The 14,057-nt window shown below is 46.8% G+C and overlaps 1 protein-coding gene across 4 annotated transcripts in view; it reads left to right on the plus strand.

Annotated features, from left to right (window-relative positions):
- trdmt1 (tRNA aspartic acid methyltransferase 1) overlaps positions 1-14,057 on the plus strand; it is a 34,401-nt gene that overhangs the window by 20,165 nt on the left and 179 nt on the right. The window contains exons 6-13 of one of the 4 annotated variants that reach the window (XR_013936402.1): positions 948-1,017; positions 1,301-1,384; positions 2,649-2,953; positions 10,450-10,511; positions 11,033-11,857; positions 11,953-12,046; positions 12,238-12,367; positions 13,451-14,018. Coding sequence is in view for 1 of the 4 variants with exons in the window: in XM_080489787.1 (XP_080345913.1) it covers positions 948-1,017; positions 1,301-1,384; positions 2,649-2,953; positions 10,450-10,507; positions 12,238-12,367; positions 13,451-13,551 (748 nt within the window). In the remaining 3 variants the exon portion in view is untranslated. Of the gene's footprint in view, positions 1-947; positions 1,018-1,300; positions 1,385-2,648; positions 2,954-10,449; positions 10,512-11,032; positions 12,047-12,237; positions 12,368-13,450 lie in introns of all 4 variants that reach the window. The other 3 variants (XR_013936401.1, XR_013936403.1, XM_080489787.1) reach the window with 3 other exon arrangements.

The following is a 14,057-nucleotide window of genomic DNA, read 5'->3' on the forward strand; positions in this document are numbered from 1 at the left end:
ACTGGTGGGGGGGGGGACTGCCTGTCAGGGTCACTGGTGAGGGGTGAGGACCGCCTGTCGGGGTCACTGGTGAGGGGTGGGGTCACTGGTGAGGGGTAAGGACTGCCTGTCGGGGTCACTGGTGAGGGGGGAGACTGCCTGTCGGGGTCACTGGTGAGGGGGGAGACTGCCTGTCGGGGTCACTGGTGAGGGGTGAGACTGCCTGTCGGGGTCACTAGTGAGGGGTGGGGTCACTGGTGAGGGGTGGGGTCACTGGTGAGGGGTGAGACTGCCTGTCGGGGTTGGAAGACCACTGCTCTGTCGGCACGCCGCCTGATCCTGTTGAAAAGGAAGGATGCTGCCCGCCGACTGAGTGAAAGATGTAATATATCATCTTAAAGTGGAGAACTTTAGATTAGGGTGGAGGGGTTCTGAAGACATTTTATCAGGTGTGGGGACCTTTTCTGAATTTTTTAACAATCCATCGACAAAAGTACAAGAGTGAATCTTTAGTCGGTATTCTGGCTGTTTTACTCACTGAAGGTCCATATATATTTGTGTTTTACAGATTGTTTTTTATTTATAAGTGACAGGGGGGCAAGGGGTTCGTTTTTCATATGGGGTGGAGGTTTTTTGTCTTTCTGTACATCATTCTTTTTTTTATTTCTCTTTTTTTTCTCTTTCTCCCCTTGAAAAGTTGTTGTTAATGCTGATCTTTGCACACTTCTGTTCAAACGTTAATAAACATAATAAACACTGAAACCGGACTGAAAAACCTTTTTAATAGACTTTCTGTCTGCTCATCTAACTGAAACTGGGATATTTTCATGTAGTCCTGCAGGTTTGCACTACTGATTATTAAGTGTAGCTGCTGCTCAGATGTATGCATGTTTACTCTCTTTGTACCACAGTTGTACTGAGTTTTTCTCCTCTTGTGCTCGTGTGATTATATTTCTTGTGTTGATCAGGGAGCGTTTGGTGGAAACCCTGAAGGACTGTGGATATTTGTTTCAGGAGTTCATGCTGTCGCCGACCAGTGTAAGAGACACACAGAGACACCCTCACTACATTGAAACATCTGCTTCAAAGAGCCTTAGCTGTCCTTAGCTGTCCTTAGCTGTCCTTAGTTGTCCTTAGCTGTCCTTAGCTGTCCTTTGCTGTCCTTTGCTGTCCTTAGCTGTCCAGCCTTTAGGCTTGGAGTGTGCAGCAGAGTTGAACTGTGCTGTTTAACACTGAGGGATGTGTTTACGCTCCCTGTTCCCCAGAGGAAAGCTTAACGTGGATCAGATTCAGCCTGGCTTTTTTTATTTTCACTCTTCAGGTTGGAATCCCAAATTCAAGACTGCGTTACTTCCTGATGGCTAAACTTTCCACAGAGACCGGGAGCAGTGGATTCTCTGCACAGGTGAGAAATAACAGTGAACTCTTGATCCACTGGTGCTTTTCTATGGATTTCTTCAAGTAGTAACTGTGACTTTGAATGTATATCGATGTAATGTGAAATAATGTGAATGCACTCCATTAAAAGAATCACACAAATATTTAAAATAGCATAATTAAAAAGAGCAATTTCTATCAAATATAAGTGTAGAGGTCAAGCCCAGACTTCTGAAACACTCCATCATCTGCTGCTCTGTCAGTTCAGTTGAAGTCTGGGTCCCATTTTCTAGTTAATCACCTTCAACTGGCTCTTATCTTCCCAAACATCCTCACATGTTCTCGCTTCTCTGGTCAACAACTCTTTCTCCTCCCCTGTGGAAACCTGACCAACAAAGAAAACTTCCCCCAGTACACTGTGATACCCAGTACACTGTGATACCCAGTACACTGTGACACCCAGTACACTGTGACACCCAGTACACTGTGATACCCAGTACACTGTGACACCCAGTACACCCAGTACACTGTGACACCCAGTACACTGTGATACCCAGTACACTGTGACACCCAGTACACTCAGTACACTATGACGCCCAGTACACCCAGTACACTGTGACCCCCAGTACACTGTGACACCCAGTACACTGTTACATCCAGTACACTGTGACCCCCAGTACACTGTGATACCCAGTACACTGTGACACCCAGTACACCCAGTACACTGTGATACCCAGTACACTGTGACACCCAGTACACTGTGACACCCAGTACACCCAGTACACTATGACGCCCAGTACACCCAGTACACTGTGACACCCAGTACACTGTGATACCCAGTACACTGTTACATCCAGTACACTGTGACCCCCAGTACACTGTGATACCCAGTACACTGTGACACCCAGTACACCCAGTACACTGTGATACCCAGTACACTGTTACACCCAGCACACTGTGACGCCCAGTACACCCAGTACACTGTGACACCCAGTACACTGTGATACCCAGTACACTGTTACACCCAGTACACTGTGACACCCAGTACACCATGACACCCACTACACTGTGATACTTGATACACTGTGTAACAGATAAATAAATGTACATTCTGCTTTCACAATCAGATTTGAAGCTTTGATTCCAGTTACTACAAAATCCTGCAGAAAACAATGTATTTGTGTATCGATAATGAATGAAAGTTTTTAAAGAATATAAACACTGTCATCCTACTGGGTGATAATATTGATGTGATTAATGTAGTGTTTGGTTTTCTGGGCTGAATGTTTCAGGTTCCAGACGTTGTCCTTCAGTCCGGCTCCTCTGGACAGGACACAGCTGGAGAATCAAGCAGTCAGCCTGAAGCTTCGTCCCAGGAGCGGCGTGTCCTCTACAAACTGGAGACGCTGGTGGACATCCAAAGGAAGAGCACTCAGAACAGGGATGAGTCTCTTCGACAGATTCAGGACTTCCTGGAACCACAGACTGAAGTGGACCTCCAGCAGTATCTGATTCCTCCCAGAACTCTGCTGCGCTACTGTCTCCTGCTGGACATCGTTCAGCCGTCCTGCAGAAGATCGGTGTGCTTCACCAAAGGGTGAGCTCAGCTCTCCGACTCACTCTGTGTGGATGAACAAAGTCTTTCTGTTTCTCTACTTCTTTTTTTTTTACTTTTTTTAAATTTAATGTTCCTTTCTTAACAACAACAATCACAAACCGTGCTCAACAAACATACAATGGGGCGTCTCCGGTGGACATGTTTGTCTTTCTCAGTCCCTTTAGTGCCACGATCCCTGTAGGTCTTCCTCTTCTTCCAGTTTCTCTCTAATGTTTGTCCTTTGAGTTTTAAGTTTGAACTATTGTGTAGACATCCTTGATGGTTCCGACCCATTGCTCCATGCTTGCTGGGTCCACTTTGTGCTCGTTCCTGGTTCTGGCCTTTTTACTGGCAATAAGTAAAACTTTAACCAGGTACCTTCTTTCTGCACGGATTCCTCACGTTTTCCCAGATACGTGACCATACAGCTGTTTGGCGTGTTGTAGGTCAATATATTATTAATAGTTGTATTTACAATACTCCAAAACAGTTTTATTTCAGAACAGCACTAAAAGACATGCGGATGATGTCCGTCTTGACCTCCAGAGTCTCCAGCATGATGGTTGGCTTTTTAATTGTCTGCTCCTAATTTGGGGCCTTATGAAGAATCTAGTCAGACTCTTAAGTCTTCATGTTTTCAGTCATGAGACACCGCTCATACTGAAGTTGTCAGTCTGTGGTTGGTCTTTCAGTGTTTTCAAAAACATATTAGGAACTCTGTGAGGACATGTCTCCACATTTCAGATTCAGACCATAGACCTTCAGAGTGATCCCTCATGCCCTCAGAGCTCCTCTGAAAGGAAATAAATAGATGGCATCCTCAACACAATGAAATAAAAGTAAAAACTGTGACGTTTGATTGATTAAACGTCTCTGACATGCTCGACGATACAAACGCATGTCTGCAGTCTGTGGACACTGAGGACATCTCACCGTCATTAAAGAAACAGCTTTCACTGCACCTGAACTGGTTCTTCTCAGCCAGTTTGTAGACGAGTCCACATGAAAGAGACTTGTGTTAAACACAACGGACATCAGCTCTCAGGCTGGCTAAATAATCCTCGGAGTATCACCAGTAATGAATCATGACTTATTAAATTACCGTATTTTCCTGACTATAGAGCGCCTCAATAAAAGCCGCACCAACAAAGTTTTAAAAAAAAAATTGGAAATGTACTTATATATGCCGCACCGGCCTAAAAGCCGCGGTTAACTACTGAACTGAATATTTAGTTTAACTGAACATAACTGAACTGATCAGTTTCCGAACGGCGCCCAAAGCATAAAAGTGCTTATCAAACAAAACAGAAAAGTTATTGATTGCTTTATTCGTCTTCGTCCTCCTGCGCACTGAAACCATCGAAGTCCTCTTCTTCAGTGTCGGAGTTGAACAGCCTCAGAAGAGCTTCGTCACACACCTTTTCTGGGGCGATGTCAGTGTCGCTCTCCCTGTCGCTCTCCGTGTCGATGTCATCATCCCGGGGTGAAGCTGCACCCCGCAACAGTCCAGCCGTCGTGTGGTTTCCATGATGAAGGGGTACGGGTTTGAAAAAAAATCTCTGTCGTGCTGCTGCTTGCATGTGCTAAAGGAAAATTAGCACTTTCTACTTTTATGTTAAAATCTGACTTTCACCGGTCTCGTTTTTTTCACTTTATACTACAGCGCCCCCTGGCGGGTGAAGAAAAATCCACAGAAAAGCCGCACCACATTGTAAGACGCATAGTTCAAAGCGTGGGAAAAAAGTTGCGGCTTATAGTCAGGAAAATACGGTAACACGTCTTCATGATATTCAAGCAGTTTGCTGAGCTGTTCAGTTGAACCAGTAGTAAGCAGTCCCTGAATGGAGGGAAGACAGACGGGGTTTGCTGTGGAGGCCAGAGGACGCCGGTGTTCTGTTGTTAGCAGTGGCCCGCTCCAGGCCCGCTGGCTGTGTGGCTTGTGGGCCAGCAGGAGCTGGAAGGCCGAGGTTCCAGGACCAGGCCTTGCAGTGTCCCTTTGGCAGGTCTGAGGATCTGGTTGCTCGTCTGAGTGTTGGCCGCCGCTAACAGCAGAGCCTCTGGAGCTGGAGCTTCGTCCTCCATAGGAACAAGAAGAAATGTCGGCACTCCAGGATCCTGACCAACAAAATGACATCATCTCCTTCGGCCAGCTCCCTCTGACCCAAGAAAATGGGTTCGGCTGTGCCAACTGTCCTGACCGAAACTTCTGCACTGCCGTGTGCGGAACATGCGTGTTCCAGCTCACTAATAACTATCAGTCCTATTTTAATCCTCACTACTGTACTAGTCCTGCAGCTGGTTAACATGTCAGAGTGCAGCTTTACATGATGCACCTCCACGCTTCACTCAACGCTGTCAGCTCCTGGAGTTAGAACCGGAGCAACACAGGACTCAAGATGGCGGAGTGAGTGGACGCTCACTACAGGCTGGTGAGAATTCCAGTGTGTAATCCTCAAATTGTGAAACTTGTTGTGCAACAACCCAAAGCCTACAGAAAAGAGCCTTTCAAAGCCTCTCTGACTTTGTTAGTCGTATTGTAAGCCTGCTGAAATGTGCGACCACGACTACAGTCCGTGTGATCAACCTGTGGCTGCTCCACCCGTGGTGGAGGATCAGGTGGAGAACATTGAGGGAGATGAAACCTCTAAAGCTTCCAGGGTTAACCCGGCCCACACACCGATCTAAACCCCTAAACCGAAGAAGCTGAAGGGAAGCGAGCACAAAGGGGAAGATGAAAATATCAGTGCTACGGTTCTCCTCACGTAATGACTGGGAAACTGGATGAACAGTTTGGACAGACGTCTTGAAGCTCAGGCGGAGGCTGCAAGTGAGAATAAAAAATAAATTGTTGACGAGCTTCAGAGGGCAAGTGAGGAACAGGCTCACTGGAAGATGGAACCTCAGGCTGACCGGGCTCCAAGAAAAGGAAGGTGAAGACACCAGGGAGATTGTCATCAGGAGACTCCCCAGCATTGTCCTGAGGGCTGTGGACCGTCTGCGAGACACTGTGGATGTTGTCCACCGACTGGGGAAGAGAAACACTGCGACTCCACCCAACACGTCGAGGCTCATCATCATCCGGTTCGGGTTGAGGGTGGAGCGGGACGGAGTGAGGAAAAAGTCCAGAGGGGCACGAGTGTCCAGCGAGCTGCATATTCAGGAAGATCGGGAGGCTGGCTCCAAGCTGTGGCCCCTGGTGGTGGAGGCTGACTCCAAGCTGTGGCCCCTGGTGGTGGAGGCTGACTCCAGGCTGTGGCCCCTGGTGGTAGAGGCCGACTCCAGGCTGTGGCCCCTGGTGGTGGAAGCTGGCTCCAAGCTGTGGCCCCTGGTGGTGGAGGCTGGCTCCAAGCTGTGGCCCCTGGTGGTGGAGGCCGACTCCAGGCTGTGGCCCCTGGTGGTGGAAGCTGGCTCCAAGCTGTGGCCCCTGGTGGTGGAGGCCGACTCCAGGCTGTGGCCCCTGGTGGTGGAGGCCGACTCCAGGCTGTGGCCCCTGGTGGTGGAAGCTGGCTCCAAGCTGTGGCCCCTGGTGGTGGAGGCTGGCTCCAAGCTGTGGCCCCTGGTGGTGGAGGCCGACTCCAGGCTGTGGCCCCTGGTGGTGGAGGCCGACTCCAGGCTGTGGCCCCTGGTGGTGGAGGCCGACTCCAGGCTGTGGCCCCTGGTGGTGGAAGCTGGCTCCAAGCTGTGGCCCCTGGTGGTGGAGGCCGGCTACAAACTGTGGCCCCTGGTGGTGGAGGCTGGCTCCAAGCTGTAGCCCCTGGTGGTGGAGGCTGGCTCCAAGCTGTGGCCCCTGGTGGTGGAGGCTGGCTCCAAGCTGTAGCCCCTGGTGGTGGAGGCTGGCTCCAAGCTGTGGCCCCTGGTGGTGGAGGCTGGCTCCAAGCTGTAGCCCCTGGTGGTGGAGGCTGGCTCCAAGCTGTGGCCCCTGGTGGTGCCAAACTGACGTTTATTGAAAGTTTATTATTTTTAAGGTTGTTACACAAACTTTAAAGTTTATTTGTATTGTGGATATGTGTATCATGTTTATTATATTCTGTAATATCTGTTAAATGTCAGGGGTTTAAGGAATAATGTGAAAAGCAAGGCTATATTTCTTTTTGTAAGGAGCAGAAGTGCAATTGAATTTTGTTCCAGGAGACCCGTTCAGTGGAGGATGAGATTAAGTTTGAGAAGCAACATTGGGGTGATCCTGCCTCTCCATCCAGCAGCAGTTAGGATCCTTCTCAACAGGTTCTCTGGGGAAATGATTCACCACACCAGAAGCAATGATGGGCAGTGGATAATGACAACAGTGGAAATTAACGATGACGATTACATCCTTTTATGTGTGTATGGTTATAACAACAAAAGTGAGCGAGTTGTTGGAGAAATGGAAATGGACTCACACCACTGATAAAGTCCTCGTTGGGGGAGACTAGAACCTGGTTCCTGACCTCTGGATGGACCGGCTTCCTCATGACAGACAGCATCAGAACTAAAATCAGCAATTTCCTCAGAATTATAAGGGAAACCTAGTTGACATTTGGAAAATGAGAAATTCCAGTACTTTGCGTACTTGGGTTAATTCTTCTAACAAAGGTCAGCTTAAGGTTCGATTGTTGGTTCATTCCTACAAACCTAATTAATACAGAACATAGATGTGAGAGAACAGCTTCAGCCTGACAGGTCATTGTGCAACTCCTGTTTCTATCCATCGTTTCCCATTTTTGTATGAAGAGCTGCTTTATGAGCCCTGGATGCTCCTTATTTGTAATTTTGCAATAATGCTGTCCTTGTTTTCCTTTTGATTGAATGAGATTTGTGTCCTTTGCTTCTGAAGAGAAGCTGTTTGAGAGTTAAGAGTTATTGGCCTCATGGAGAGTTTGTATTTTTGGAATTGTTCAATGAAAACGGACCAACATCAGACACAAACCTTCTCTTTTGTCACTGAAACAGTTCAGAGAAATGTATTTCTGAAAACATTGGCTGTGCAGTTGAAAAGTTAAAAAGCCGCTTCACAGTTGTGTGGTTATTGCGAGGGGGCGTGGCCTACAAGCTCGCCAGCGTCTCCTTGGAGGATAAACAGTCCTGCTGGCTGACGTCACTGCCCAACTTCCTTCTTCTTCGTATGGCTTCTCAGAGTGAGTATGCGGGGGCCTAACACTGAGATTAGATGGCGCTCTGTTAGAGCAATAGGAGTTACTAGTGAAGTCACCTCAGATGCTCTGGGTCGACCTGGAGGTTATTTAGGTGGATGAGAGGAAAGAGGGATGGAGACTTTAGCAAGCCACTTTGTTCAATTCAATTCAATTTTCTTTGTAAAGCTCTAAATCACATCAACAAACATCTCAGAACCTCTTACAATGATAGAGAACAACAGAACCCAACTAAACCTTCCAGAACCTCTTACAATGATAGAGAACAACAGAACCCAACTAAACCTTCCAGAACCTCTTACAATGATAGAGAACCACAGAACCCAACTAAACCTTCCAGAACCTCTTACAATGATAGAGAACCACAGAACCCAACTAAACCTTCCAGAACCTCTTACAATGATAGAGAACAACAGAACCCAACTAAACCTTCCAGAGCCTCTTACAATGATAGAGAACAACAGAACCCAACTAAACCTTCCAGAACCTCTTACAATGATAGAGAACCACAGAACCCAACTAAACCTCTCAGAACCTCTTACAATGATAGAGAACAACAGAACCCAACTAAACCTCTCAGAGCCTCTTACAATGATAGAGAACAACAGAACCCAACTAAACCTTCCAGAACCTCTTACAATGATAGAGAACCACAGAACCCAACTAAACCTTCCAGAACCTCTTACAATGATAGAGAACCACAGAACCCAACTAAACCTTCCAGAACCTCTTACAATGATAGAGAACAACAGAACCCAACTAAACCTCTCAGAGCCTCTTACAATGATAGAGAACAACAGAACCCAACTAAACCTTCCAGAGCCTCTTACAATGATAGAGAACAACAGAACCCAACTAAACCTTCCAGAACCTCTTACAATGATAGAGAACAACAGAACCCAACTAAACCTTCCAGAGCCTCTTACAATGATAGAGAACCACAGAACCCAACTAAACCTCTCAGAACCTCTTACAATGATAGAGAACAACAGAACCCAACTAAACCTCTCAGAGCCTCTTACAATGATAGAGAACAACAGAACCCAACTAAACCTTCCAGAACCTCTTACAATGATAGAGAACAACAGAACCCAACTAAACCTTCCAGAACCTCTTACAATGATAGAGAACAACAGAACCCAACTAAACCTTCCAGAACCTCTTACAATGATAGAGAACCACAGAACCCAACTAAACCTTCCAGAACCTCTTACAATGATAGAGAACAACAGAACCCAACTAAACCTCTCAGAGCCTCTTACAATGATAGAGAACAACAGAACCCAACTAAACCTTCCAGAACCTCTTACAATGATAGAGAACAACAGAACCCAACTAAACCTTCCAGAACCTCTTACAATGATAGAGAACAACAGAACCCAACTAAACCTTCCAGAACCTCTTACAATGATAGAGAACAACAGAACCCAACTAAACCTTCCAGAACCTCTTACAATGATAGAGAACAACAGAACCCAACTAAACCTTCCAGAACCTCTTACAATGATAGAGAACAACAGAACCCTACTAAACCTTCCAGAACCTCTTACAATGATAGAGAACAACAGAACCCAACTAAACCTTCCAGAACCTCTTACAATGATAGAGAACAACAGAACCCAACTAAACCTTCCAGAACCTCTTACAATGATAGAGAACAACAGAACCCAACTAAACCTTCCAGAGCAGCAGATGGAACAAGCAACAGAGGAAACCAGGAAGAACTCCCTCTCAGGAAGAACAGTTCATAAGAAGTCCCTCTTCAGGAAGAAAGGGGGCGGAGCCTAGACTCTGGAAGGGGGGGGGGGGGGGGGGGGGGGCATCCGCCTTGACTGGTTGGGGGGAGAAGTACATGGGATAGGACAGGGAGAGAGGGGAATAGAAGAGGGAGAGAGAGGAATAGAAGAGGGAGAGAGAGAGGAATAGAAGAGAGAGAGAGAGGAATAGAAGAGGGAGAGAGAGAGAGAGAGGAATAGAAGAGAGAGAGAGAGAGTGGCAGACAGACCAGAGAAGTACAAATACTAAGAAAAGTCTATGATGAGCGTTGGTCTGATGAAGAACCAATCTCAGTCTGGAGTTTAAGGGCCGTGCCGTTGCGGTGGGGTCCCGGTGCTGTGGGGGGGTCCCGGTGCTGTGGGGGGGTCCCGGTGCTGTGGGGGGGTCCCGGTGCTGTGGGGGGGTCCCGGTGCTGTGGGGGGGTCCCGGTGCTGTGGGGGGTCCCGGTGCTGTGGGGGGGTCGGGTAGTAGGACCGTGGTAACGCCACTCTATAAATAATTTTGTTTGTGTCATGTGAGGTGCTGGTCTCTGCTGGTCCTCCTGTCGCTCCTCTAATCCCCTTCATAGTGATTTTCTCCTGTTTTGAACAGCTATGGGCGCTACGTGGAGGGAACCGGCTCGGTTCTGCAGTGTCATCTGGAAACTGAGGTGGGTTTTAATTCCACTACAGATATTCACAGAAATAAAAAGTGCCTTTAATTTCTTTAAAAATGAGTCTTCCTCAGAGAAAACAATTGAAAAGTCGGTAAATGAAAGGAAAAGTGAGAACTTGAAGACCCAATATCAAAAGAACAAAGTTGAACATGGCAGTTTTTAGGTTTTCAAAGAGTTTGATATGAACTGTGTGTGGAGATAGTCTCTAATGAGCTGTCAGGCTTCTACTGTACTACGAATCAGGGTTTTCTTTTCTGGATTAACTTCAGGATTAACTCTGCTTTTCTCTTCTGGATTAACTTCAGGATTAACTCTGCTTTTCTGTACAACGGCACTGGTTCAATGCTTACCTGGTAAATCACTGTGATAACCTCTAGCCCACTCCAGAGCAGGTTTTGTTCTGGATCAGAGATCACTCAGTGTAAAAGCTCCACCTCCTGACCAATCACATCCATCCATCTCCGGGTGGTGGTGGTGTCAGTCTGAGCACCGTCACCCAGATCACATTGACCCATTAAGAACCTTCCTGCAGGTGGAGAGCCCACAGGAAGGTGGAGAGCCCACAGGAAGGTGGAGAGCCCACAGGAAGGTGGAGAGCCCACAGGAAGGTGGCGCCTGGCGTGGGACATGAACCCTCTACCTTGAGACTGAGAGTCTCATGCTCTACCTACTGAGCTGGCCGGGGCTATTGACCGATCACATCTCTTGGAAAATGACCTTCCCATTCTTATTAATGAGGTGTGAGGAGGTTTGTGTCGGCAGAGCACAGGCGGTGGGTGGGACGGTGTTGTTGCAGGAGGTTGGTGAGGTGGGGGGGGGGCAGGTTATGGACTTGTAGGTGAGGAGGAAGAGCTTGTACTTGATGCAATACTGCGCAGTGAGCCAGCGGTGATGTGTTCTCTGGAACAGGTGTGAGTACGGCGGCGGGCAGTGGAGATCTGGATGTATTGTAGTTTTTAAACGAAGGCTATTATATTATAAAGAAGGCTACTGCAGTAATCTTAGAAGATCCTGATTGGTGTGCAGATGGTGGGGAGAGGAAGTGTCTTTAGGGAGAGGTGCAGTTCTTTTGACATTATAAAATAAATGCTGGTCACTGAGCTTTGAAGGATGTTTTTGTTCTTGACTTGTTCCAGCTTTGTTTTCCTCCAGGGGGATTTAAACTAAAGGAAGAGCAGTCAGGAAGCTCTGCCCACCAGGATTGTGTCGTAATAAAGTGAAACTGAGGATCACAGTGCCGTGCCGATGAAATAATCCCACCAAGTTAGCATTACAAGTTGCTGATTTTCAGCCAGCATTCTTTCCTGGCTGTTGCTGTGGCAACAGTGCTGCTTTCCGCCTGGTGTACGTGTCTTAAGTCTTAATATTTTCAGAGAATAACTGCTTCTTCAATCCAGAGACTGCTCTGTAGGATTTCTTCTTATGTGTGTGATTTTCAGATGCTGCAGGCTCCGCCCCTTTCATGTGAACTTACCCTGAAGGGAAAACCCTGGGTTGAATTACCGAGTTGATAACCTGCTATGTTATATCCTGGTATGTTAATCTAGGTAACAGAGATATCCTGGTATGTTAATCCTGGTTCATAGTACAGGCTTCATAGCTCAATAAAACATGTATGGATGCGTTATTTGCAGCTTTCACTGGGTTTGATTCTTGATAATCTGGTCTTTGTACGGCCGTGTGAACGTCAGGTCAGGTGATTCCGTGTGTTTCCTGCGTTGCAGATGCAGAGTGTGTTTGCAGGTTTGGAGCTTTGCTCTGAAGAGGAGAAACTACAGCGACTCTTAAATCTCCAACTCCGATATTTCACTCCCAGAGAGGTGGCCAACCTCATGGGCTTCCCTCAAAGCTTCTGTGAGTTCACTTCTTTTATACCTACTCCAATATGAAGACACGCTCACCAACTCCGGTGTAACAGGAGACTGCGCACCGTTTCATCACACACACACAACATGAAGGACAGAAATGGTGTTCGTGTCACTTTTCCTAAATGGGTGGAGTCTTGTAAACCTTTCAGGACGTCTCTTTGGCTGCCTCTAAGATCACTCAGGCCTTATTCAAACAAAACTATTTGTCAATGTGGATGTCTGTATTTCATCCGTCTGTCCAAAGTTGTCAGTGCGGAAACAAATTTGTCAACTGGAATCTGCAAAAGTCCTTCTGAAATCTGTCGGTCTGTCCTTCGGGTTTCAACTGTAAAAAATCTGCTAATCTGTATTAAGATTTGTGAATACTTACAAAGATATTCGAGGTTGAAAAGTCTACGTTTTCAGCTTCAAGTGCTGAAAATACCAACAAATCACCAGTGAGGAGCAGCTTCACAATTGGCTGTTTTTTTACACATGACTTTTACAATAGTTCTACCATGACAGGATTCTTATCTGTAAAGCCTGGGTTTCCCAGCCCTGAGTTCAGGCTCACAGGCTCTTTTTTGTCCAGCTGCTGATCATGTGTAGAACCATTATTTACTGTGACCTGCGCAGACAGGTCCTCAGTCATCATCACTCCCAAGATTTTCAGGTGTGTCCCCGTCTCCACCTCCTGGTTGCCGATAGTTTCCTTTCCTGTTTAGAACAAAGGCACAATTCTCTCCAATCAATCATTTAGGTTTGTTTTGTCTTTCGGTTGTTCAGGAGTATTTCACTTTTGCCTTTTCTGGCAATTAGATTTATAAACATACCTTTGACATGTTTCAACAGCGTTCATCAGAAACGCTGTTTTTGCACCGATTCCTTTGCACATGTTGACCAGCATAGTCCAGCATAGTCCAGCATAGTCCAGCCAGTCAACGTCCTCTCAGAGAAGTCAAAAACCCATCGTTTAATTGGAAGATTTCTCTTTCAAGTTTCTGATAGCAGATTAACATCGACACGTTTAAAACTGGCAGCATCTGCACATGAGTGCATGTTTTTAATCTGAATGTTTTTCTGTGTGCAGCCTTTCCGGGGCAGATCTCCACTCCTCAACGATACAGAGTTTTGGGAAACAGTCTGAATGTGGTGCTTGTGTCAAGACTTCTGCAGCTGCTTGTTTCCTAACATGAACGCTCACAATCACAACATACTGATGCTTCGGCTCACCTGTTTGGAACATTTTATTTGAAAGTGTTCATTTGCTCCCGTGTTTCGACGTGACAGGATTCTGCTCTGCACATAATAAAACATAAGAACGTCTGTTTTCCTGGCTGAAATATCGCAGAACATAAAATTGCTGGACAATGACGATGCCATTCCTCTCAATCCAATTTATTCAAAGAAAGACTTATTGCGAGCCAAATGACCGTCGAGTCAGGAGGCCAGGTTCTGTCCTGGAGGCCTGGTTCAGACCCCCCAGGAGGAGGATCCTGGTCCCTCAGTGACGGACTGCTACAGCCCACATCCAGGAGGGGCTACCAGGTCATCCACACCTGCTGGGAGTCTGTTCAACAGCAGGAACTGAACGTGTATGCACCACTGTCCTGGCACTGTTGAACAGTGAACTACTGTAAATAAAGAGTACTGCTGCTACTATGTGAATTTTTTTCCCCATCTTGGTCACATATATT

Source organism: Lipophrys pholis (assembly GCF_963383615.2).
Source record: "Lipophrys pholis genome assembly, chromosome: 20".
Lineage (NCBI taxonomy): Eukaryota > Metazoa > Chordata > Actinopteri > Blenniiformes > Blenniidae > Lipophrys > Lipophrys pholis.